Source organism: Muscardinus avellanarius (assembly GCF_963383645.1).
Source record: "Muscardinus avellanarius genome assembly, chromosome: X".
Taxonomy (NCBI): Eukaryota; Metazoa; Chordata; class Mammalia; order Rodentia; family Gliridae; genus Muscardinus; species Muscardinus avellanarius.
This window is the reverse complement of record NC_137792.1, coordinates 94,403,511-94,429,722: the sequence shown is the minus strand read 5'-3', so window position 1 is coordinate 94,429,722 and position 26,212 is coordinate 94,403,511. Positions and strand designations below refer to the sequence as shown.

The following is a 26,212-nucleotide window of genomic DNA, read 5'->3' as shown; positions in this document are numbered from 1 at the left end:
AAGGCCAGCCTCAGTAACCTTGCAATGCCCTATTTCAAAATAATAAAATAGGGCTGGGGGTGTAGCTCACAGGCAGAACACCTTAAATTGACTCCCCAGGACCATAAAAATATTTTGAGGGATTTACTATACCATTATACATTATCTTGCCATTTTATTTCTAGAACTTTATTGTATTGATTATTTTACCACATCCATGACAGAATTACTTTGATTTATAAAGATTTGTACATGATTTTATTTTGGTGGCTGCAGTTCTGTAAGGCAGCCATTCTTAAGGTTCCTTTTGTTGTGAAACCCATTAAAAACATTGAAAACGATTGCTTCGCTCCCAAATTTCACATATCTATAATTTTTCCATGACTTCATGTATTTACAAGTCTCAAGAATCTTGAGGCTGAGGCAAATTTCAGATACTATGTCATGGTCATTGCCCATTAGAGTCTTGGCTTATTATAATTCCTAAACTCCTTTATAATTAAATTCTTATTAAATACATTAAAGTTTAGCAATTTCCAGATTTTGTAATGTAGAACAAACTAAACTTTCTGGGTGTATACTACATTCGGCTTTTTTGTAAATATGACTTCTGAAGCTCTACAACATTGTATTTACTAATTTACTAACAAGTATGCTTTCGTTTGGTACTAGGAATTGAACCCAGGGATATTTTGACTCTTAAGTTAAACCCCCATCCCTATTTTATATTTTATTTTGAAACAGTCTTGCAAAGTTGCTAAAGCAACTTGTGATCCTCCTGTTTTAGACTTCCACATACTGGGATTAGAGGTGTGCACCACCATGCCTGGCTCCTCAGGTATGCTTCTCAAGTTCAATGTTGGAAAGATGACAGGAACAGGACATCTTTTTATTGCTCATTTCCATATTTGAACAGAATAACACATTATTTTTCCACTGTCAGTGTGAAGTGGGTGGATAGTACACTTCTGATATTTTAAGAGAGAAACATTCCTAAGTCCTGGTCCTAAGTTGGTAATTTCCTGGATTCAGTTTTCCTGCTTGTGAATTAAGAAAATTAACATTCCTTATAGGTGATTGCTAAGATACCCTAAGCCAATTGTGTGGAATATTTGAAAGTGAGAAATGCCATTGAAATAATATACTTCTTGATTAGTTTTGATTTACGTATGACCAGACTTAGAGATTTTTTTTTAGAACTAACTGATGTGGAAAGCAGGGTCTTAATTGGATTCTATTCTTAAATTCATATTCAATCTCTATTTGGGGTTATAATGAGAGAATTAAAACTTATGTAGAAGTTTAATCAGAAGTTTAATCTTTTTCAGTGTTTCAAAATGAAGAAGGTTCTGATCCTTATTTCTCTTCTACTCTCCCCCATCTTTTAGACCTATTAAACACTGCAAGTATCTTAAGTTAAAAACAAAAAACAATCTTTGATATTTCTGTGTTACTGTGATAAAGCTAAGTATTTTTTCCAAATGTTACAATGTTTTCAGTGAAAATGGGGAAGCGAAGGAAATGAAGTTTTACTTTTGTGATGTTTATTCTAGTTTGCATTTCTGAACGGGGATCACTATGCTGGGAATTCCATTCATATTTTTGTCTTTTCTCCTTTCTAAAATATGAGGAAGTCTTTGTTGAACACGGCTTTGAGGCCCTAATGTGTTTTAGATCCATTGTGTCCCCTTCCCTCAAATTCTGATTTTCTAACTCTCATCGAATGTCCACCATGAAAAGTGACAGGCTGTAGTTCCGCGGTGCTGTTTAAAAACAATTGTAATAATTTTACAACCAGGTGTGTTGACACAGGCTTATAATCTCAGTACTTAGGATGCTGAGATGGGAGGATCCATTGCAGGTTCAAGGACAACCTCAGCAAGTAGTAAAAACTCATCAGCCTAGTGATATCCTGTTTCAAAATAAAATTAAATTGGTGTGGGAGTATAGCTCAGTGGCAGAATGCCTCTGGGTTCAATCTTCGACACTATAGAAATAAGTTAAAAAAAAAGCTTACCATTCTCAGCTAGGTGTTCTGGAGCATGTGTGTAATCCCAGTAATTGGGAGGCTAAGACAGGAGGATTGCAGGTTTGAGGAGAGCCTCAGCAACTTATTGAGACCATCAGCAACCTAGTGAGACCCTGTTTCAAAAAAAAGAGCTGAGGGTATTGCTCAGAGGTAGAATGCTCTGGGTTCAATTCTCAGTACCAAAGCAATAAAAAACCCAAAAGTTAACCATTTCTATTTCAGTCCTATAGAACCTTAAAAAGGCTTTACAGAAATGTTTCCCCCAGTTGGCTCCATGTTTGGGTCTGAGTTTTTAAATATTGATTGCTTTTTTATTAGGATATGTTACAAGTTATCTTCAAAACCCTAGGACTGTTTCATATGGAAAGGTCAGATTTATTCTTTTTTTTTTTTTTTTTTTTTTTTTTTTTTTTTGCGGGTCTGGGGATGGAAGCCAGGGGTATTTGACCTCCGAGCTACACCCCCTGCACTATTTTTTTATTCTTTATTTAGAAACCGGGTCTCACTGAGTTGCAGAGGGCCTCACTAAGTAGCTGAGGCTGTCCACGAACCGCGATCCTCCAGGTCTCAGCCTCCCGAATGCTGGGATTACAAGCGTGCGCGACAACACCCGGCTAGATTTATTCATTTTCTGTGTGCCACTCAACCCAACTTTTTACCAGAATAAGCTAAAACTTCTAAAGTTACTTTTTATGGATAATGTTACTCAAAAATTTGGTGTCCTGAAGGAAGGGCAAATCTGTGTATACACCATTGAATCACAGTAATTTCTTAGACTTGCAAGCAAACACTTAGAGATTATTGTAGCCCATTCCCTTCATTTTATAGATAAAAAACTGAGGCCAAGATAATTTAAAGTGTCATAACCAAGTTTATAATATTTTTTCATGATATTGTCCCTCAGAAACTAAAATAAATCAAAAGCCTACATTATATGTGTATATGACTATACCATGTATGTCAGATAACATGTTTTTTTAAAAAATAATTTTAGGCAAATATACCACATTTAGTTGGTTGAAAAATGGAATGCAATCTTAGAAGTAAAACCATTTTGAGGTACCATATTTGATCAGTGAAGGAAGAAATAGTTTTAGAAATTAAAACCACAAAATATTTTTTTTTAATTTATTTATATATATATATATTTTTAATTTATTTATTTTTATTGGTGCACTGTATTCATACATCATAGTAGGATACATACTTTTGTAGACATACATGCACACTTTTCCCAGTCAGCCCCCACCCAATCCCCACCCCATTCTCTCCCTATCCCTCCCTCCCATGCTTGGCTTAGTAGTTGACATCTAGTATTATGGCAATTTATCTAAAATTAAAAATGATAATCTCACATAACAGTTTCATTTGTCTGATACCAAGCTTTTGATGACTTAAAGATAACATTTCAATATTTCTTTTTGCTTTCTTTCTTACCAGAGAATATTTTTTTTCTATTTTTTAGGTGAAACTATCATATATTTATATATTTATTTTTCAGAAAAAAATCTATCCTAATATGGAATATGGAGTCTAGGTACCCAAAACGATCTTGAAAAAGAACAAAGCTAGGAGATATATATTTTCTGATTTCAAACCATATAAAGCTACAATAATTGAAACAGTGTAGTACTATTCTAAAGGCAGATATATAAACCATGGAAGTTAAATAAAAGCCTAGAGCTTAATTCTTCCCTATATTGTCAAGTTATTTTTGACAAGGTTTCCACAAACATTTGGTGGTGGAAATATTAATCTTTTAACTAAATATTGTTAAAAAATAATAATTACATGGAAAAGAATAAAATTGGACCCTTACCTAATCCCATATACAAATATTAACTCAAAATAGATAATAGACCTAAATATAAATCTTAAGACTATAAACTTTTAGGAGAAAATCTGGGTCATAAAACCTCACAACATTGAAATTGGCAGTGATTTCTTGGTTATGATTTCAAAGGCACAGGCAACAGAGGAGTATACAAACTCCCTAAAAAAAAAAAATTGTATATCCAAAGACAATGTACACAGAGTTAACAGTTACTAATAGAATGGGATAAAATATTTCCAAATGCTATATCTGAAGGTGTATTAATATTCCAACTAGGAATCCTAAAAATTAACAACAATAAAGGCAAACAATACCCTTTAGAGATAGGTAAAAGACTAACATAAATAATGAATCTCCACAGATAACCAATCTTAGTTGTTTGTTGGATGGAAAATCTTGTTTCTCTAGTTCTGGAGTGTGTTACCTATTTCTTCTTTGTAGTTAATCTCTTTGAGTATTTTCTCTAGTGCTGGTTTTGAAGACATAAATTCCTTCAGTTTCTGTTTGTCATGGAAGCTTCTTATTTCTCCTTTTAATTTGATAGAAAGTTTTGCTGGGTAGGAAATTTTTGGCTGGAAGTTGTTTTCTTTCAAAATTGGGAATATGTTACTCCAAGCCCTTCTGGCTCTCATGACTTGGTTTGGGAAATCTGGAGTGATTCTAATTGGTTTGCCTCTGAATGTCACTTGGCCCTTTGCTTCTGTTGCCTTTAAGATTCTCTGCTTGGCTTCCACATTGGTCATTTTGACAATTATGTGGCGTGGGGATCCTCTTCTCCGATCCTGTCTAAAGGGAGTTCTATAAGTTTCCTGGACCTGTGTATCAACCTCTTGCTCTATGTCTGGAAAATTTTCTGCTATTACTTCCTTGAAGAGATTGTTGATCCCTTTGGTTTCACTTTCTTTTCCCTCCTCTATTCCAATTATTCTTAGGTTAGCTCTCTTAAAATGGGCCCATATTTCTTCAATATCAGATTCCTGCTGTCGGATATTTTTTTCTAGATTAGAAACTATGCGTTCATTTTTGGATTGCTCATCTTCTAAGAGCGAGATTCTGTTCTCCATGTGTTCTAATCGGTTGTTTGTGCTTTGAATTGAGGCCTTTACTTCATTAATTGCATCCTTTATCTCTTTTTGGCTCTCTCTGAGTTCTTTTCGAAGCACCTCTATTATTTCTACAGTTATTTTCCTGATTTGATCTTCTAGAAATCTCTGATTTTCAGTTTTATCGGGTTCTGATGTTGTGGGGTTGTGGGCATTAATTGCTCCAGTATTATTCCTCTTTCCCATGATTTAGGAAGTTTGTGCCTTCTCTGGGTTCTTCCCTTGGGTCACTATGACTTCACTTAAGGTGCTCTGGATCTCGAGTCAGTAGTATCTCAGACCCCACTACACCTTTACTGGGTTGTATCACAGAGTCTCCGACCCAGAGAGTCGATAGAGGCTGCTATAGACTGTGGGGGGTGCCAGGTTGCACGTTCTCCTATGGTGTGATATCTCTGCCACCGCCCCTCCCCCACTGGGTCAAGTCCCAGGGAGTACAGTACTGGGATTTGACTCACTGTTCTTGAGTACGCAGATGTAGCTGTACTGAACTCGTTGAATTCTCTGCTGCTGCCGCCGGTGGCAATATGGCGCCGCTGGTACGCCCTCGGCTGTGGGGCTGGTGTTTTTCTTCTTGGTTTTGGTTTCCACTCTGAATCCCTGCAGCGTGTGCTGAGCTCGGCCACTGGGAACTTTAGATGCTCTCTGCGCGGAGAAATCCCGCCTGGCTGTTCCGCAGTGGCTCACCTAGGCTTGCTGTAGCCGTCCCGTGAATTCGCTGGCAGTATGGCGCTGCTGCCGCCACGTCTGCTGCGTCCTCGGGCGATAGGCCGGTTATCTCCTCTGTGGCTCTGTTCTCAGTCCGCTTTCTCTCTGGAGCCTGGTGATTTTTTGTTTCACTGGTGATGGTGTTTTCTGGCTATGAAAAGCGCTGATTTTGTGGTAATGGAGGTTTGTTGTTAGCGGGGCTCTTAAGCCCCGCTTTTCTCGGTCGCCATCTTCCCGGAAGACACAAAATATTTTTATAGCTAAATTTTAATATAAAAAGTAGTAAAGCCAGTGTGGTGGCTCATGCTTGTAATTCCAACATTTGGGAGGTCGAGAATGGAGGATCATGGTTCGCAGATAGCCTCAGCTACTTAGTGAGGCCCTCCACAACTTAGTGAGACCCTTTTTTAAAAATTTTTTTTGTGGGTTTGGAGATGGAACCCAGAGGCATTTGACCTCCAAGCTATAACCCCTGCCCTATTTTTTATTCTTTATTTTGAAACAGGGTCTCACTAAGTTGCAGAGGGCCTCACTAAGTAGCTGAGGCTGTCTGCAAACTGCAATCTCCGGTCTCAGCCTCCCAAATGCTGGGATTACAAGCATGCGCCACCACGCCCTGCGTCCCCTTTTTCAAAATAAAGAATAAAAAACAGGGCAGGGTGTGTAGCTTGGAGGTCAAATGCCCTTGGGTTCCATTCCCAGACCTGCAAAGAAAAAAAAGTAGTAATGAAAGCACCTCAATTTCATGATATGTCAAGTAATGTTAATTGTATTTCAGCCTCTGGACTACTAAAATTACACATGGGCAAGTATGTGCCATCTTGCCTGGCTAATGCACAGAATCTTTTAATTCCCTTCCTTATTCTCTATAGTGTTCTTAATGATGAAAATTGTAGGTGTAACTGTCAGTATAAGCTTTTTAAATGGTGTCTACATTAACAAGACATTTTTTTCCACTGCCTTCATCAGTATAACCTGTTATCCTCCTGTCTCAGTCTCCAAAGTACTGGGGGATTATAGATGTGGGCTATTGTGCCCAGCCCCTTTGTTTTTACCAAAGAATATTTTAGTGAGTTATATTGCTACTTATCATCTCACAACAATTATTACTTAGTTGGCATTTAAGTGCTAAATGCTGAACTTGTATCTTAAGTAATTATTCCAACAATTGCAGGAATTCGTTTTTTGGAGGTACTAGGGATGGAACCCAGGGTTATTCTACCTCCAAGCTACACCCCCAGCCGTATTTTTTATTCTTTATTTTGAAATAGGGTCTCACTTGAGTTGCAAAGGGCCTCACTAAGTAGTCGAGGCTCTCTGTGAACTGAGATCCTCCTGTCTCAGCCTCCCAAATGCTGGGATTACAAGTGTGCGCCACACCCCTGGCTAGGAACTTTTTTTTGTGGTACCTAAGTGTGGAACCCAGGGGCTTTTCTACCTTCAGTCTATATTTCCAGACCTGTTTTATTTGGAAACGGTCTCACGAAGTTGCTGAGAGCCTCACTAAGTAGCTGAGGTTGGCTTTGAACCTCTGTGATTTTCCTGTCTCAGCCTCCCAAGCGATGGGATTACAAGGGTGTGCCACCACGCCTAGCCTTATTCTTTATTTTGAAACTGATTCACTGAGTTACAAAGGGCCTCACTAAGTAGCTGAGCCTGTCTGTGAACCAAGATCCTCCTGTTTCAGCCTTCCGAATGCTGGGATTACAAGCGTGAACCACCATGCCTGGTTAGGAAAAAAATTTTAAAGCAACATTTCTAAAACATTGAGACAGTAATAGGTGATCTATGGAGGCAAAACTGGGAAAGGCTAGATCAGCTGCTCTAAGCATTCCTTAAAAGCCTTTAATATTACTGGTATTACTGGGCATTATACATCTGAAATACAGGATCATGGTATGCAGTGTTTATTGAAATTTTGTCTTTGAAATTCTACCTTTAGGAACACTTACTAATAACTTGTAGAATGCATTCTAGAGCAGTGGTTCTCTAACTGTGTTTCCTGGGCCAACATGAGCAGCACCCCTGGAACTTGTTACAAATTTTTGTTCCATTACAGATCTGGTGAATCAGAATCTCTTGGCAAGAACAATCTATTTTAACAAGCCTTCCACTCAAGAACCACTGTTCTAGAGGTTTAAGAATTGGGAATTCAAGTGCAATAATAATTCAAAGAACAATATTAAATATCTTAAATTTGCTTTCTAGCACATGATAGATGAAATCTAGCATCTATGTTTTGTCAATAGTGTGTTTAAATTGTTTTTTTAAGTTGAATATCATCTATCGACTTCCCACATGAAAAAGGAACTTTTAAAACATTAATATTTTAATTGACAAATCATATTTTTATACTTTCATAAGGTAAAGTGTGATGTTTCAGTATATATATATACAATGATAAATCACGTTGCCAAATCTACTACCTATCATACTTCTGTTTTGAAATAGTGGGGATTGAATCCAGGGCCTCAGGCATGCTAAGTAAAAGCTATACCACTTTGCTACAGTCCCAGCCCTATCTTACCTGATTTTTAGTGAGGTCTTTGAATTTTAGTTATTTTGAAAAAAGCAATATACTTTCATTGGCTATAACTGGTGAGCAATAGATCTTAAAATATGCCTCTTCTCTCTTTGAAACTGTACCCTTTAATCATCTCCCCATTCTCCACCCTACTACTACTCCCTCAGCTTCTAGTAACCATTGTTGTACTCTAATTCTGTAAGTTCAACTTTGTTAGATTCCATCTCTTAATTTTGCAGTATTGGTCTTTCTGTATCTGGCTTATGTCCATGGCATAATATTCAAGTTCATCCACATTGTCAGTAATAAGAGAAAATTTCCTTCTTTTTAAATGCTGAATGGTTTTCCAGTCTATATATGCAGCACATGTCCTCTATTTATCTATTGATGGACATTTAGGTTGATTACATACCTTGGCTACTGTGAACAATGCTTCAGTGAACATAGTGCAGATAACCTTTCAACATTGGTTTTATTTCCTTTGGGTATATACCCAGAAATGGTATTACTGAATCATATGGTAGTTTTATTTGTAGTTTTATGAGGAACCTTCATACTGTTTTCTATAGTGTTTGTATTAACTTTCATTCTTAACCACAGTGTACAAGAGTTCTCTTTCCCTGCATCCCTGCTAGTATTTTTATTGTTCATCTTATAAAAGCCATTTTAACTGGTATGAAGTGATATCACTCATTTTCATTTACCTCTTATCTGATGGATTAGCGAAGCATAGCATTTTTTCATGTACCAGTTTGCCATTTGTATGGCTTTGGGGAAATGCCGTTCTGGTCATTGGTAGGGTTATTGAGCCAAGCATGGTGGCACACATCTGTAATTATAGTACTTGGGGCACTGAGACAGGAGGATCACAGATTTAAGTCCAGCCTCAGCAACTTAGCAAGACCTTATTTCAAAATCAGAAATAAATTAGGAGCCAGGCATGGTGGTGCGAGTTTGCATATTTGAGAGGGTGAGACAGGAGGATAATGGGTTTGAGGATAGCCTCAGCAAGTAGTGAAATTCTCATCAACCTTGTGATACTCTGTTTCAAAATAAAGTAAAATAGGGTTGGCATAGTTCAGAGATAGAATGCCCCAGGTTCAGTCTCTAGTACCACAAAAATAAGTAAGATATGGTTGAGGATATAGCTCAGTGGTAGAGCACCTGAGTTCAATCCCTAGTATCATAAAGAAAATTAGGGTTGTTTTGTGTTTGTCAGTTTTTTATTATATATTATGGATATTAACCCATAATCAGTGTATTGCTTAAGATACTTTCTCCTATGGGTTGTCTCTTCGTTATATTGTTTCTTGTGCTTTGCAGCTTTTTCGGTTTGATGTCATCGATTTTGTCTGTCTCTTTTGTTGCCTACAATTTTGGGATCATAAAAAATGTTGCCCAGATCGTTGTTATGGAGCTTTTCTCCTGTTTCAGTTGTATTTTGTTTCTTCTGGGGTTTTTTTTTGTTTGTTTTAGGTTTTGTATTTAATTCTTTAATCCATCTGGAAATGATTTTTGTAAATAGTATGAGATAAAATCTGATTTCAGTACCATTTATTGAAAAGGCCATCCTTCTCTTTGTGTATTCTTGGCACGTTTGTCAAAATAAATTCATTATGAATGCATGGATTCACTTCTGGACTTTCTACCCTCTTCTATTGGTTAGCGTATTTGTTTTCATGCCACTAGTATATTGTTTTGATTACAGTCACTTTATAATATGTTTTGAAATCACATGCTGAGATGCTGTCAGGTGTGTTTTGTTGTTATTGTATTGATTTTTGCTCAAGATTGGTTTGATTATTCAGCATCTTTTATTCTATAGATATTTTTTGTGTGTGGTACTAGGGATTGAACCAAGGGGCATTCTACTACAGACCTACTTCCCCAGCCCCATTTTTTTATTCTTTATTTTGTTTTGAAACAGATCTCACTAAGTTGCAGAGGGCCTCATTAGGTAGCTGAGACTAGCCATGAACGTGCGATCCTCCTGTCTCAGCCTCCCAAGTACTAGAATTACAAGTGTGTGGCACCATGCCTGGCTTGTCAGTAAATATCTAAGTACTGTATTTTGTACTTTTTTTTTTTTGGTGGTACTGGAGTTCCTGGAAACCCTTCTACTTCTGGGCTACACTCCCAGACCTATTTTTTTATATTTTTATTTGGAAACAGGGTCTCTTAAGCCAGCGCGGCTAGCTTCAAACCTGCGTGATCCTCCTCTTTCCGCCTCCCAAGCGCGGGGATTAAAAGTGTGCACCGCCATGCCTGGCCTGTTTTTTGTACTTCTATAAAAATTGTCATTGAAATTTTGATAGGGATTGCATTGAGTTTGTAGATCATTTTGGGTAGTATCGACATTTTCACAATATTTTTCCAGTCCATGTACAGGGGATTTCTTTCCATTTATGTTTTCTTCATTGGTGTTTTGTGTTTTCAGAACAGAGATTTTTGACTTTAACTTCATTAGTTAAATATAAGCCAAGAGAACTTGGGTCAAACTTGGCGTATAGCTCAGTGGTTGAATGCTTGCCTGGAATTTTTGAGGCCCTGGGTTCAATCCCCAGGAGTACAATAAGAAAAGTCTACACATAACCTGTTGCTACTCTAAGTAGGTTTATTTTCTTGATTCCCTTTGTGGATACGTTTTTTCTGTGTTGATTTTGTATCCTGCAACTTTGCTATCAGTTCTCATGTTATCAGTAAATAGAAACAATTTATCTTTATACTTGTGAGGAGATTTTATCTTGAAGATGCTTATTTTGGTATCTTTTGAGAGAATATGATTTTTGCTCTTTATTTTTATTGTTTGTAGTACTTGGGATAGAGCCCAGGGACATTCTACCTCTGAGTTATACCTCAGCCCTATTTTATTTTTTATTTTTGAAACAGGGTCTCACTAAGTTGCATAGGGCTTAAGTTGCTGAGGTTGTCCTCTAACCTGCAATCCTCTTGTGCAACTTCCCAAGTACTGCAATTACAGATGTGCACCACCACACCTGGCTTGCTTTTTAGTCTTCATTTTGTTAATGTGGTGTATCATTTAATGATGCTGAACCATCCTTACATCCCATGAATCTAACACGATTATTTTTTTGTGTGTGTGGTAATGGGTGTGTAACCCCAGGGATATTCTTTCCCTGAGCTATACCCCCAGCCTAATTTTTTATTCTTTATTTTGAAACAGAGTCTCACTAAGTTGAAGAGGACCTCACTAAGTAGCTGAGGCTGCCCATGAACCCAGATCCTCCCGTCTCAGCTTCCCAAATACTGGGATTACAAGAGTGTGCCATCATGTCCCACAGTGAATGATTCATTAAATTCTTTCATTGAATTTAGTTTGCAATGATTTTTTGAGGATGGGTTTGTGTTGATCTGTGATATTGGCCTTTAGAGGGTGTGTGTGTGTGTGTGTGTGTGTGTGTGTGTCTCTTTATTTGACTTTAGTGTCAAGGTAATGCTGGACTTTTAAAAAGAGTTAGTAAATATTCCTTCCTCTTTAGTTTTTTTGAAGAGTTTGAAAATTATTGGTATTTGCTTTGCTCTTTAATACTTGCTAGAATTCGGCAATGAAGCCTTCCATCACATCTTGGCCTTGTTTTTTTTTTTTTTTTTTCAGTACTGGAGATGGAAGCCAGGGGCATTGTACCTCCAAGCTACAGCCCCAGCCCTATTTTTTAGTCTTTTTATTTTTGAGACAGGGTCTCACTAAGTTGCAAAGGGCCTTGCTAATTAGCTGAGGCTGTCTGCGAACCATGATCCTCTAGTTTCTGCCTCCCGAATCCTGGGATTACAAGCATGCACCACCACACTTGACTTGGGCTTTTCTTTAATGGGAAAATTTATTACCGAGAGTCAATTCCCTTACCCATCATTGGTCTGTTTACATATTCTATTTCTTTTCTTTTTAGTTTTCATAGTACTTTCTTATAATCATCCATATTTCTGTAGTATTAGTTTAATATCCCTTCTTTCATTTCTGCTATTATTTCACTTAGTCTTCTCTTTTATTTTCCTAATTCATTAGGGGTTTTTCTAATTTGTTTTATCTTTTAAAGAGTTTCACTGATTTTTTTTTTAGTCCCTCCTATTTTTCTGCACATCCTTATTTTCTCTACTAGTTTTTGGACTCTTTCTAGTTGCTTGAGGTTTAGTGCTTTAGATTGTTTATTTGCGATTTTTCTTCCTTTTTTGGGGGGGAGTACTGGGGATTGAACACAGGGTATTACATATGGGAGGCAAGTTCTTTTATCACTGAGTATATCCCCACCCTTTTTATTTTATTTTTGAGATAGGATCTTGCTGCATTGCCCAGGTTGGCCAGGTCATTAACATTTTCCTGCCTCATCCTCCCAAGTAGCTGGGATTACAAATAATGTGCTACCATGCCCAGCCTTCTTTTTTCGTATAGGCATTTATTGCTATGACTTTCTCTCCTAAGACTACTTTTGGTGATTCTCATAAGTTTTAGTATTTTCTGTTTTTGTTTGTCTCAAGTTATTATTTTATTTTCCCTTTGATTTCTTCTGTGATACTCTGGTTGTTCAAGGGCATGCTTAATTTCTAGGTTTTCAATTATTTTCCAAATTTTCTCCTGTTTTTGTCATTAGTTTGATGTCAATGGCATCTGAAGACCTGTTTTGTGGTCTAAAATACAGTCTATTCTGGAGAAGGTTCTGCATGTACTTGAAAAGAATGTGTATTGTTTTGCTGTTGGATTGAATATTCTGTATGTCTATTAGATTCATTTGGTGTACAGTGTAAGTCAAGTTTAGTGTTTGTTTATTGATGTTCTGAGTGGTCTGTTCATTGTTGAAAGTATGGAATTGTTCCAAAGAAGAGACGTTTTCACTTCCCTCTCTACCTCATTTCCATCCTATCTTCCTAATCTAGTTTTATTAGTTCCATTGAGATGCATTTTCAGTGTTGACATGATGATTACTTAAGAGCAACATTGCTTACATGTGAGCCATATAGTAAGTGTTCATTGATTTCATTTCCACTTGCAAAATTTTATTTTACCTATTTTTTTCTGTTTTCATTTGCTCAGATTTTGATTAAAAATTTTTCATATTATCTAACAGAATTTTACATCTCCCTTCAGTATATTCAAACGTTTTGGTTATCTATAACTCTTACTAAATTATTTGCAATTTGGGGATTGAACCCAGGAATTAATATGTGCTGGGTGAGTGCTCTACTGCTGAACTATATCCTTATTCATTTTGAGATGACCACATTGGAGTTCTCTGTTCTCCTTTTATTTTAGCTGTTTATTCTTTTTCTACTCCTGCTGAATGTCTATGTCCCTGGGATTTCCCCTTATTCTTTAATATAGAAATTCTCTTTAATATAGAAATTCTCTTTGTTCTTTGTTGTATTGAATTTTCTTTTACCAAGATTATATATTCACCTTTTTGCTTTACTTTTATTTTTTAAGAGTTCAAACCAAGTCTCTGATTTTTTTTATTGTTGCACTAGTCTTACATTATAATATGGATCATGTTGACATTGGTTTGCTTTACTTTTAAATTTTAGTTTCAAATATCATCTAGTAGCTTGCTAAGAAGGGGTGGTAAAGAGTCTTGCCCATTGTTGCATGACAGTGATCCCAGGAGTTGTGATCAAGTTTGGGCCAATGTCAGCAATTTAGGGAGACACTGCCTCAAAGTAAAATAGAGCTGGGAGTGTAGCTCAGAGGTTGAAATGCCCTGGGATCAATCCCCAGTACTATAAAGGGGGAGGGGAGGCTGGTTATTGTAGCTCAGTGATAGAAGGCCTCTGGGTTCAGTCCTCAGTACCACAAAAAGGGGATGTTAAAGTTTTTTAATCGTTCCTCTCTGAAAATACTTTCTTTTAGTCTGATAGTTTGATATAGCCTTTTTTTAACTAGGGATTGAGCCCAGTGAAGTTATGTCTCTGCAATATAGACCCCAAGCCTATTTTATTTTTATTATTTTTGACACTGAGGATTAAACCCAGGGGCATTCTACCTCTGAATTATATTCTAGCTCTTATTTTTTTTTTTTTTTTGAGACAGGGGCTCACTGAGTTACCATATATTGGCCTGTGATCTTCCTGTCTCAGCCTCCCAAGTATTGGGATTACAGGCATTTGCCACTGAGCTTGGTTTAGAACTTCTGTCCATCTCCTGACTTCAGACACCAATGGTTCATGATGTTGAACAACTTTTTACTTGTTTCATAGCCATTCCTACATATATCTTTATAAATTAAACATGTATTTTGATTTTGCTCATTTAAAAATTGGATTGTTTTCTCATTGTTGACTTTTGACAGTTCTTTACATATTTCCAGAACAGTTATTTTTGTTAGCTACTTGATATGCAAATAATTTCTGGTTTTGTCTTCCTCTATTCCTCATTTTTCTGGTCTTTTTTTTTTTCATTTTTCTCCTCATTTCTTTTTCTCTTTCTCGATTTTTCCTTCAGTCCCTTTCTGAAAATGAAGTATTTGAATTGTATTAGTTGATATTTTATAAATCTCATTTTAGTTCAAAAACAATAAATATGAAGTATTTGTGTTTCTTGTAAAATTTGCGAAAATGAATTAACTAATTATAATTTTTCTCAGTGAATTAGTGGTCTAAAGGTGGTGATTGCTTCCTAAACTATGTGTCTGAGAACTTCTGCAAAAGGCATCATTTCCCTTGTATTAAGGTGTCAAAGAAATGAGTTAAGATAATTTTGCTGGGCGTCGTGGTGCATGCCTGTAATACTAGCAATTGGGAGGCTGAGACAGGAGGATCGAGGTTTGCAGACACACTCGGCTACTTAGGGAGGCCCTTTACAACTCAGTGAGACCCTGTTTCAAAATATGGAATAAGAAATAGGGATGCGAAGCTGGGCGTGGTGGCACACACTTGTAATCCCAGCATTCAGGAGGCTGAGACTGGAAGATTGCTGTTCGGGGGATGCCCTCCACAACTTAATGAGACCCTGTTTCAAAATAAAGAATACAAAATAGGGAAGGGGGTATAGCTCAGAAGTCAAATGCCCCTGGGTTCCATCCCCAGACCTGCAAAAAAAGAAAAGGGCTGAGGGTGTGTCTTGGAGGTAGAATGCCCCTAGGTTCCATCTCCATTACTGCAAAAAAAAAAAAAACAAGATAATTTCAAATTGGTATGCTAAGAGAAGTCTTAAGATTTTATTCCTTTTCCTACCATGCTAATTTTTTATTTTATTCATAAAGTACAAGTGATTATTGATGTTTTTCCTATAGGGGACGGTCATGATCACTATTCAAAAATTTTTTTTGAAAAGTAGCTTGATGTTGCAACTTTTCCAAAGCCAGCTTTTGACCTGTTTGTTTATTATGCAGTGCTAGTGATCTAATCCAGAGCCTTGCCCATGTTAGGCAACCACTCTACTTCTGAGCTACATTCCTAGCCCTTGACCTATTTACATTATTTTTTAACCCTTAAAATCTTACATCCCTTTACACAGAATCCAGAGAAGTCTTTCTGGAAAAGTACTCTAATAATACATTGAAACACTCCTCTATGTCCAAAACTTCTCGTGTGCCACAGAATTTTATATGTATGATATTAGAACATTTGTGGCAAAGATGGTCTCATGCTTCTTAGTTTAAACTTTCTATTTTTAAGAAACACTGCATTACACTGCATTTTTCTTTTCAATTGTTATACAGTAATTTTGAGACATTTATCAGAAATTAGGATTTTCTAGCATAGCTAATATATTTAATTTTTGTGATCCAAGCTGAGTGTTATTTTTATCCAAAATTAAGTGAGATTACTTCACCCTATTCCTGAAATATTCAGATAATTTTGTTGGCACTATACATTGCTTCATCTCTGACCTCTGTCTCTGGATGAGTAAGGCTCCTGCCTTTCTTTGTTTTTAAAAAGATATTCTTTATGCAAAAGCCTAATAGTTCAGCTTAAGTGTTTATTTCCTCGTTTCTCTGAAAGTTTGGAGGTAGCTGGGAATTTTGTCAAAGACTGTAGTTGAAAAATCAAGCATCAGTGAAGGAATGTGGACTAGGCTGCATTCTACACACCAGAGTCTTATTGTAGTCCCCTTGGCTGCCTCGTGCAGCATTTGCTCTGAATTAAGCTGCGAAGTTCGTTTCCTTCTGGTCCCACAGCTCAGCTGCATACGCATACTTTCCTCAACCTTGCGCTGATTTGGTTAATCACATCTTTGCTCTCAGTGTGCCTTCATTCTCCCATGTCTCCTCCTTAGAATTTCTTCTTCTGAGAAGCATTGCCTTTTTCTCTTCTTTTCACAGGGTCCCGAATATTCCTGGACAAGCCCTCCTCATTGCTTCTGCTCCTGGGAAGTGCCACGAATCTGCAGTGGGAACTCCATCTGCCTTCTCATGCCTAGACTTTGAACTGCTTTTCGGATACCTCCATAAGCAAACCCTTGTCACTGCTACCCGTTCCTCCCTGCAACCTGCTTTCTCCTTTCCACGCTTCTCTTCCCCTACCACCCTGTGCACAATGCATAAAGGATGGAAAAAGTACTGCGGCCAGAAGTCTTTGAATGAGGCATCAATGGATGAATATTTAGGCAGCTTAGGGCTGTTTCGAAAGCTGACTGCCAAGGATGCCTCTTGCCTCTTTCGGGCTATTTCGGAGCAGGTAAAAGGAAAATATGTTTTACCTATACTGAAATTTCAGAGTAAAGCTTTTAAGATTTAGTAAGGTCCTGTAGCTAGACCTACCAAAATGAAAACATTTATCTTTCCTGCTTCTTAGTGAAAACATTCCAGAGTGGAAGTAGGCATTCTGCTTATTAGTGCAGACAGTGCAAATTTGCTGAATAGTCCAAAATATATTACTCTACTTTTGTTCTTCCATTTTTAAGTACCAGCTGGTAATGTAGGAATAAGAAAGATTGTGGGGTTTTAGAGAACTTGAAGCCAGGTGCGATGGTGCATACCTGTAATCCTAGTATTTGGGAGGTTGAGACAGGAGAACTGCAGCAGTACTGTAGTGAGATCCTGCTTCAAGATAAAAAGAAAGCCCATGGCTTCATTCCCCAGTGCCACAAAAGACAGAAAACTTGGAAATGTATCTTGATCTTTTTAGGTTTTATGCCAGAGAAAAATTTATATCCTATGCACTTGAGAAAAGGGAAGGGGGCATGACATTTACTTCCCCCAATTTCACTAAGGATTAAAATATGTTTTAGTAACATGAGAATTTAATTTCTGTTTCCTACATATGTTCTGTATGAATAGGAAGACTTGTGTCCAGTCATAGTCTTAATTTAGAGGTGTCTGTTTCAAATGACTTTTGACAGTGAACTGGTCTTTGTCTTCTTTTTTAGTTGTTTTGCAGCCAGGTCCATCATTTGCAAGTGAGGAAGGCTTGTGTTTCATATATGAAGGAAAATCAACAAACTTTTGAGTCTGTAAGTAGGATACAGACCCTGGGAAAAGGTTTTGGTAAAGTATGTAGCAGGTGGAGAAATGATTTTGAGCATGTTCATTAAAAAGTTGTATCATGCAGTCTCTTCATTCAATAGCAAGTATTTAATAACCAGCTGGCTTCCCAGAAGCTAACATACTTCTGGATGTCCTCCCATAATTAGGTTGTTTTGTAGTATGATTAAAAATTTTAAAAAGCCGGGTGTGGTGGTGCACCCATGTGATCCCAGCATTCAGGAGGCTGAGATAAGAGGGTTGCAGTTTGTGGCCAGCCTCAGCTACGTAGTGAGAACCTTTGCAACTTAGCGAGATCCTGTTTCAAAATAAAGAATAAAAAATAGGGCTGGGGTGTAGCTTGGAAGTAGAATGCCCCTGGGTTCTATCCCCAGTACCACAAACAAATTAACTCTTTCCCATGGATTCCTTCCCCCAGCCCCCCAAAATCCTCAAATTCTAAAAGGTTACAGTTTGACTGCCATTTTGTCTTATTCATACCAGTTTTTAAACTATCAATGATTAATGAAAGGATTTGCTTTGTTGATATTTTAAAATGTATATTTTAATCTGTGCACAGTAGTCTTCAGCCTGTCAATTTAAAGAGCCTTTAAATTTTTTTTTTTTTTTTTGGTGGTACTGGGGTTCCTGGAAGCCCTTTTACCTCCAGGCTACACTCCTAGACCTATTTTATATTTTTTTATTTGGAAACAGGGTCTCTTAAGCCAGTGAAGTGGGCTCGGAACCAGTGCGATCCTCCTGTTTCCGCCTCCCAAGTGCAGGGATTACAAGTGTGCACCACCACACCTGGCGAGCCTTTAAAATTTAATTGTAAGGAAATTAATTATTCCTAACATCTTGCTTTTTTCACTTGACAAATGTGGGAAATTGGAGCGCTGCCACTGAGTATTAACTTTAAAACAACTTTGAGAGGACATCTTTGACACATTCTAGTATTTGAATTTTGGTACAGAAAACATGTTTAAATCAAGGTCTGATTTAAAGTGTGCTCTTTTGTGTTACCTTTCAATTTTTACTAATTTTCTTCGAATTGTATATTATGGTAGTTTCCTGCCTGCTGTTCGAGTTTTACTCTTAATTTTCTCAACAAGTTTTAGTGAATTTTAAAATACTGTGAAGGCTTCTTGACTTTAGAGCTATTACCTTGAAGTTGATTATAGACATCTTCACACATGGGAAAGGATTAAATGTGATATTCAAATGCAAGGCCATGGTTTAAAGTAATGCAACTCACATATTTTTTGTTTATATACATCACCTGGGGCTCTTGTTAAACTACAGATTCTAATTCTGTATGTATGAGCTAAGGCCCAGGATATCTTCATTTTTATTAAACCTCAAGTGATACTTGCTGTTGGTTTTTGGACCATATTCTGACTAAAAAATGATGTGTGTAAAAATTTAAAACTACGTTGGTGAGCTAGGTACAATGGTACATGCTTGTAATCTTGAGATTAAGACAGGAGGATTTCAGGTTCGAGACCAGTGTGTTTTAGGGAAATCCTGTATTGACGTAAAAATAGAGCTGAGGATGTAGCTCAGATGTAGAACACCTCCTGTGTTCAGCCTCGAGAAGCACACATGCACGCATAAACACACACACATACACATAACTAGGTGGGTGCAACTCTAATTATACTGAGTGATAGAAGCCACATCTTTTCCCCCATGGAAAAATGTGTACTATATCATTTCTTTATAGAGCTTTATAAAAATAAAACTAACCTATAGTGACAAAAGAAGTGACAATGGTTGTATATCAGTTATATGTGTACATAGTAATCTTGGACCTGGTAGATGAATTCATTAAACCAGTTGTGATGATTTAATATGGTACATAAAGAAGTCAAAATTTATTTGACTGTACTATTTAAAGTGAGGTTTATATATGTCATTTCAGAACATTAAAAATGTAGGGAAGCCAGGCATGGTGGCACATGCTTGTAATTCCACCATTTGGGATTACAAAGTTCAGAGGTAGAATGTTCCTAGGTTCCATCCCCAGTACTGCAAAAAAAAAAAGGAAAATTTCAATTAATTTTTTTTACTTTAGTAATATATAAATATGGAACTAGAAATCTATTTTCTTTTTTTTTTTGTGGTACTGGGGGTGGAACCCAGAGGCTTTCTATCTCTGGGCTATACTCCCAGACCTTTTTTTAATATTTTATTTGAAAACAGGGTCTCACTAAGTTGCTGAAAGCCTCACTAAGTAGCTGAGGCTGGCTTTGAACCCATGTGATCCTCCTGTCTCAGCCTCCCAAGCGCGGGGATTTCAAGCGTGCGCCACCACGCCCAGCTAGAAACCTATTTTCTGAGAATTTAATTTAATTCCATTCCATTCTTATTGTGGTATATTTTCTATTTTCTATTTTGTGGTATATAAATACAGTAAGATTCACCATTTTAAGTTTGAAGTTTTCGTTTTTGCATTGATACACAGTCAAGCAACTGCCATCACAGTACAGATAAGGAATGTTTGTATCATCCCCAAAAGTTCCCTTGTGCCCAGATCTTTTTTATAATTAATGTTCTCTGTACATTTTCTCAGTTTAACATTATAATTACACGTATACTGTCACATTTGAGATCCTTATGGGCCTTATGAAAACTTTCAAGTTACTTAAATTGGCATTTCAAAAGCAATTTAAGCAACTTTAAGCCAGGCGTGGTGGCACATGCTTGTAATCCCAGCATTTAGGAGGCTGAGTCAGGAGGATCACAGTTTGCGGCCAGCCTCGGCTATTTAGTGAAGCCCTTTGCAACTCAGTGAGACCCTGTTTCAAAATATAGAATAAAAATAGGGCTAGGCAGCCAGGCATGGTGGCGCATGCTTGTAATCTCAGTACTTAGGAGGCTGAGACAGGAGGATCAAGATTTGTGACCAGCCTCAGCTATTCAGTGAGGTCTTCTGCAACTTAATAAGACCCTGTTTCAAAATAAAGAATAAAATAGGTCTGTGTTTGTAGCTCAGAGGTAGAATACCCTTGGGTTCCATCCCCAGTACCACAAAAAAAAAAGAAAGAAAGAAACTTTAAGCCATATTGTCGAAATGCACTGGTATTTGTATAAGCCAGGACCAATTCTAAAAACACTTTTTTAATGCAGCTTTTTTTTTCTTGAGGTGCTATGCAAAGTAAAATTTAATACTGTAGTTATTAAGCTGAAAAAAAAACCTAGTAGAGGTTAATACTACAGAATATACTTAGATTTCAGTAATGCTATATATTTGGTTAAGTCAAGTTTGTTTTGTTTTTGAAGTATGTGGAGGGATCTTTTGAGAAATACCTGGAACGATTGGGAGATCCCAAGGTAAGATCAAATATGGGGATTTAATTTTTTTCAGAGTTATTTTGAATAGTAACCTATTCAGCTGTGCCATTGTAGCTAGACTAAATATTTTAAGTAGCCAGCCATGTGTTGAGTCAAATAGTTAACTACAAAAGTTTAGAAGCTGGCGAAACAAAACAGTGTTGAGAAACATAAGCCTTTTCACTTAAATGGGAGAGGAGGGTGGTAATGAGTTTTATTATAAAGTCATCACTTTTCTAAACAATTCTCCTAATTTGAAGTTTCTTCTTTTTGTGTGGGAGTAAAATAATAAAAACATGCCTTATTTAAAAATTAATTCCATAGTTCTAGGTTTAAAACACATATACTAAATATCCTGATGCCTTTGTACTTTTACACACTATTTTGTTTGTAATTCTCCCATGGTAACTGTCATTATTAATGGCCAAGACAGGCATTATGTTTATTGCTTCAGGATAAGATTATGTTAATGAGTATCACACTATTATAATTCTCAAAACAAGTTATGATATGTTCTATAAGTTCTTTGTCTGAAACAATACCAAACAACTAAAAACTGTTGAACTTATAAAAAATTTATGCTTCCTGGTTAGAAATACTTTAAAAAAGTCTGTGCTATTTATGTTTAGGAAAGTGCTGGCCAGCTGGAAATAAGAGCTCTTTCTCTAATTTACAAGTAAGTTGTATCCTTTTTTTAAACTGTTTGTGTTTATTTTTTTATTTTTTATTTTGGTGGTACTGGGGTTCCTGGAAGCCCTTCTACCTCCAGGCTACACTCCCAGACCTATTTTATATATATTTTTTGAAGCAGGGTCTCTTAAGCCCAGCGTGGCTGGCTTCGAACCTGCGCGATCCTCCTGTCTCCACCTCCCAAGCATGGGGATTACAAACGTGCGCCACTTCACCTGGCTGTGTATATGTTTTTTGTTGAGTCCCTTAGGATTGGGGAAATACAAGGTTTGATATATTGATAATATAGATTGATTAAGTTTAGCCGAGTCAGCTTGTAGATTTTTGTGTAGAATTTTTTTTTACAGATGTTCTTTTTAACTCTTGCATTTGTGTCTATTTGAGTAAAAGAAAAGTAACTTTAAGAACTGTTATGGCAGCCAGGCGTGGTAGTGCATCCCTGTGATCCCAGTACTTGGGAGGCTAAGACAGGAAGATCACAGGTTTGAGGCCAGCCTCAGCAACTTAGCAAGACCCTGTTTCAAAGTAAATAAAAAGATTAATATAAAAATTAAAATGCATTTAGAAAAATTTATAAGAACTTAGGGGTGGTTAGCTGTTTTCCATGAATTGACATTATTTAGCTTCTTTGGGTTACTTTAAAGCCATACATTGAGATGATCGTATGGATTATTTTACATGAATAAGGGGGGTAGTTTAAAAGTACAAATACTTGTTCTTATAACTATTACATACACTACATTATCTCATCCTATCCATTTTTGCTTTCTATCCATGTAGTCGGGACTTCATTCTTTATTGCCATCCTGGAAAGCCACCAACCTGTGTCACAGATAATGGCTTTGAAGAAAAGGTAAGAAGATGAGTGAATATTGACTCAAACAACATTGAATACTGCTAGCTCACAAGGATATTAATACATAATGAAAAAACCCACAATATAAATGACAAAATTCTGTGCCATCAGCATTTTCCTCTCCAGTCTTCCTCTGTGATGTTATTTAGGCCTCTAAACAGATCTCCTCTTGTCACTTCTATGTAATAAAAAAATGGATCTTCATCGACTAGAGAATAAGCTTCAAAATCTTAAACTAGTCGTTCAGTGTCCTAAGGGTACCAATCCTCATTGGCAGTTTCATTGTCTTCCATGCTTAGAATAGCATGCTTGTAGATAGTCTGGCTTTCATACTTTTTCTGCTCTTTTTTTTACCTCAAATGTCAGTTCCTTTGAAACTTTCCTAGCTTTGCTTGAGTTATTTCTGTTTTGTTCCCCTATCCAGTTGTACATAATTATAGTGTTTATTTGTATTTGTGGCTATTTCTTTCATTAGTCTGAAAGTTTTCTTCAGGGCAAGGACAAGGTTCTATGCTTGAGGGGATTTACAAAGTGTTGTGGTGTTCTTATCTCATCAGAAAATGCGTCTTATCATGTATGAAGGGTGGTTTATTCAGAGGAATCCCTATATAGGGGAAGCAAGAGCTGTATGGGGAGAGTGATGTTGAAAAGATAGCCCAGAGTTGCATAATGATAGGTAGAAGTCAAAACTTTTTTATATTTTGTTACAAATATTTTCAAAGATTCAGACATTTAAAAAAAATTCAGTGAGCACCCATATATCTACTACGTTTTAGTGTACATTGTTAGTTTTAGTATCCTTGTGTTATCACTTATCCATTAACCAGTCTTTTATTTTAAAATAAATTTCAGATGTTAACACACTTAATCTTATGTACTTATTGAAGGTTAGTATAATCAGAATTATTTGAGTAAGAGAAGTATTAGATTTTTTTAGCAATTGTACAGAGCATTGCCAGAGATGAGATTTGGACATTTAGATCTATAGAAGGGATGTTTAAATCTTCAGTTTAGTATTTTTTCTGACATTTTGTTCAGAAAATTTTATACAGAGAAAACTTGATTCACACAGAGAACATCTGTATATCTGTTTACTTTCTACAGTTTTGTAGTTTGATTTTTAAATGAGTCTTGTGTATCTTGCAAGAGATAATGAGCAAATTAAGGGGAAATACCATCCATTGGAAACTATAAGAATAAAAAAGACCTTTTGAGTATGTACAACTAAAGAATGTCATATGTAAGAGTCATGTACACATGTAGACAGAGCTAATTTTATTAGCAATTGGATATTTGCATACACTGATTATGTTTATACATATTTGACTGGGTTTTTTTAAAAGTTGGTTTGTTCATATTGAAAATACAGAAAAAGCATGGTGCTTTTGTTGTGTGACATTTTGCTTTGCAGAAAACTTTATTGCTGTATCTCAGCTTTGGGTTCCAAGATCATATTCATTCCTTAGATGTTTAAAAAGCACTTAGGGAATATTATTAGTGAGCCTTCCAAAATAGATTTCCAAGCACATTTCAAATATATAAGCACCTAATACTCTCGTGATGTCTTTTGCTTTCTATGTTGACTTAACTCTACATTCTACGTGGTTATTTTCAACTTCCTGAATATATTCAGTATCAAAGTAAATGCTACTGAAAGATGTCTTCACTTATCTTACTTGATCTATCAAAAATACAGAAATAGTAAAGTAAAAAGGTCTCTATTAGCGGGGGTGGGGGGGCACATGCTTGTTATCTCAGTACTTGGGAGGCTTAGGCAGGAGGATTGCAAGTTCATGGCCACCCTTAGCTACTTAGTGAGGTGCCCTCTGCATCTTAGATGCTATTTCAAAAACAAAGAATAAATTGGGCATGGTGGTGCATGCTTGTAATCCTAGCATTCAGGAGGCTGAGATGGCAGGATTGTGGTTTGCTCACAGCCTCAGCTATATAGTGAGGCCCTTTCTAACTTAATGAGACCCTGTTTCAAAATAAAGAATAAAAAATAGGGCAGGGGGTATAGTAGCTCAGAGGTCAAATGCCCTGGGTTCCATCCCCAGACCTGCAAAAAAAACAAAAACAAAAACAAAAAAAAACTAAAAATAAAGAATTAAAGCCGGGTGTGGTGGCACATACTTATAATTCCAGCATTTGGTAGGCTGAGACAGGAGGATCATGGTTTGCAGACAGCCTCAGCTACTTAGTGAGGCAATCTACAACTTAGACACTGTTTCAAAATAAAGAATAAAAAATAGGACAGGGGGTGTAGCTTGTAGGTCGAATGCCCCTGGGTTCCATCCCCAGACCCACAAAAAAATAAAGAATAAAAAAGAGGGCAGGGGGTAAACTTGGAGGTAGAATGCCTGTGGGTTCAATCCCCAGTACTGCAAAAATAGGGTCACCATTCATGCTTTTAAGTCTCATGCACGTCAAGGTAGTAAGTATTGGTGAGTATCCTTCTATATCATTCTCTTTGCATTTATATTTTAATGTAGATGGTTATCCTTAACATTTCTTATTTGGTTATTCTTAACATTTAACCAGTTCTGATTAGCTGGGTTATTTTACTCTTTAACAGGGCTTTTCAAAAAAATTCAAAGGGCTTTGCAGAAAACTTTATTGCTGTATCTCAGCTTTGGTTTCCAAGATCATATTCATTCCTTAGATGTTTAAAAAGCACTTAGGGAATATTATTAGTGAGCCTTCCAAAATAGATTTCCAAGCACATTTCAAATATATAAGCACCTAATACTCTCATGATGTCTTTTGCTTTCTATGTTTTGCTTTCTATGTTTGGTTAAGAATAACCAAAATTCAAAGGGCTTTTCAGCTCAAAATCTGCTCACTGCTCTTTATGTTAATAAATTCAAATGCCTTTGTGATGAGTGGAACTTATTCACAAAGTATACTTTACTGTGGGTTACTTATTTTGACACTTGGCCCTCATACTTAGAAATGGATGATACTGACAGTTGGAGTTTTGATTTTTTTCATGGATTATTTATTTATTTATTTATTTATTTATTTATTTATTGCAGTACTGGGCATGGAACCCAGGGGCATTCAACCTTTGAGCTACATCTTTATCTCTATTTCTTATTCTTTATTTTGAAACAGGGTCTCACTGAGTTAGAAAGGGCCTCACTAAGTAGTTGAGGCTGTCTGCGAACTGCCATTCTCCTGTCTCAGCCCCCCCAAATGCCGGTATTACAAGTGTGTGCCACCACACCTGGCTTTATTTATTTTGTTGCTACACTATATTCTAACATCATAATATGGATCATGTTGACAATGGCATATATTTACACAATTCTTTGTACCCCTCCTGCTTCCACTTTTTTCTTCCTCCCAATACTGAGTGTCCAAGTTAACAGTGTTATATTCACAAGTATATACATATAAGTAAGATTAGCCAAACACAGAAAGAGAAGGGACATATGTTTTCTCTAATATGCTCAAGCTAGGGAGTATTTGGGATACCAGAGTGACTCCGCATAATGGAGGGGAAACCTCAGCAAGGCCAGAAAGGAAGGGTAGGGGAGGAAGAAGGCTGAGGTTAATTGAGTTTTGATTTTTTTTAAAGTTTAGGGGAAGCAGGACATGGTGGCACATGCTTGTAATCCCAGTACTTGGGAGGCTGAGACAGGATGTCCGCAGGTTTGCAGCCAGGCTTAGCTACCTGGTGCGTCCCTGGGCAACTTAGTGAGACCCTGTTTCAAAATAAATTATAAAAATAGGACTGAGGGTGT

The 26,212-nt window shown here is 36.8% G+C and overlaps 1 protein-coding gene across 2 annotated transcripts in view; it reads left to right on the top strand.

Moving 5' to 3' along the window:
* The window catches only part of ALG13 (ALG13 UDP-N-acetylglucosaminyltransferase subunit), a gene marked incomplete at both ends in the record, with an annotated part of 80,724 nt that overhangs the window by 14,721 nt on the left and 39,791 nt on the right, over nucleotides 1-26,212 (top strand). For both annotated transcript variants that reach the window (XM_080719402.1, XM_080719401.1), the window contains 5 exons: nucleotides 16,448-16,802; nucleotides 17,494-17,577; nucleotides 20,870-20,920; nucleotides 21,550-21,596; nucleotides 22,391-22,463. In XM_080719402.1, coding sequence (XP_080575528.1) covers nucleotides 16,448-16,802; nucleotides 17,494-17,577; nucleotides 20,870-20,920; nucleotides 21,550-21,596; nucleotides 22,391-22,463 — 610 coding nt within the window. The remainder of the gene's footprint in view (nucleotides 1-16,447; nucleotides 16,803-17,493; nucleotides 17,578-20,869; nucleotides 20,921-21,549; nucleotides 21,597-22,390; nucleotides 22,464-26,212) is intronic.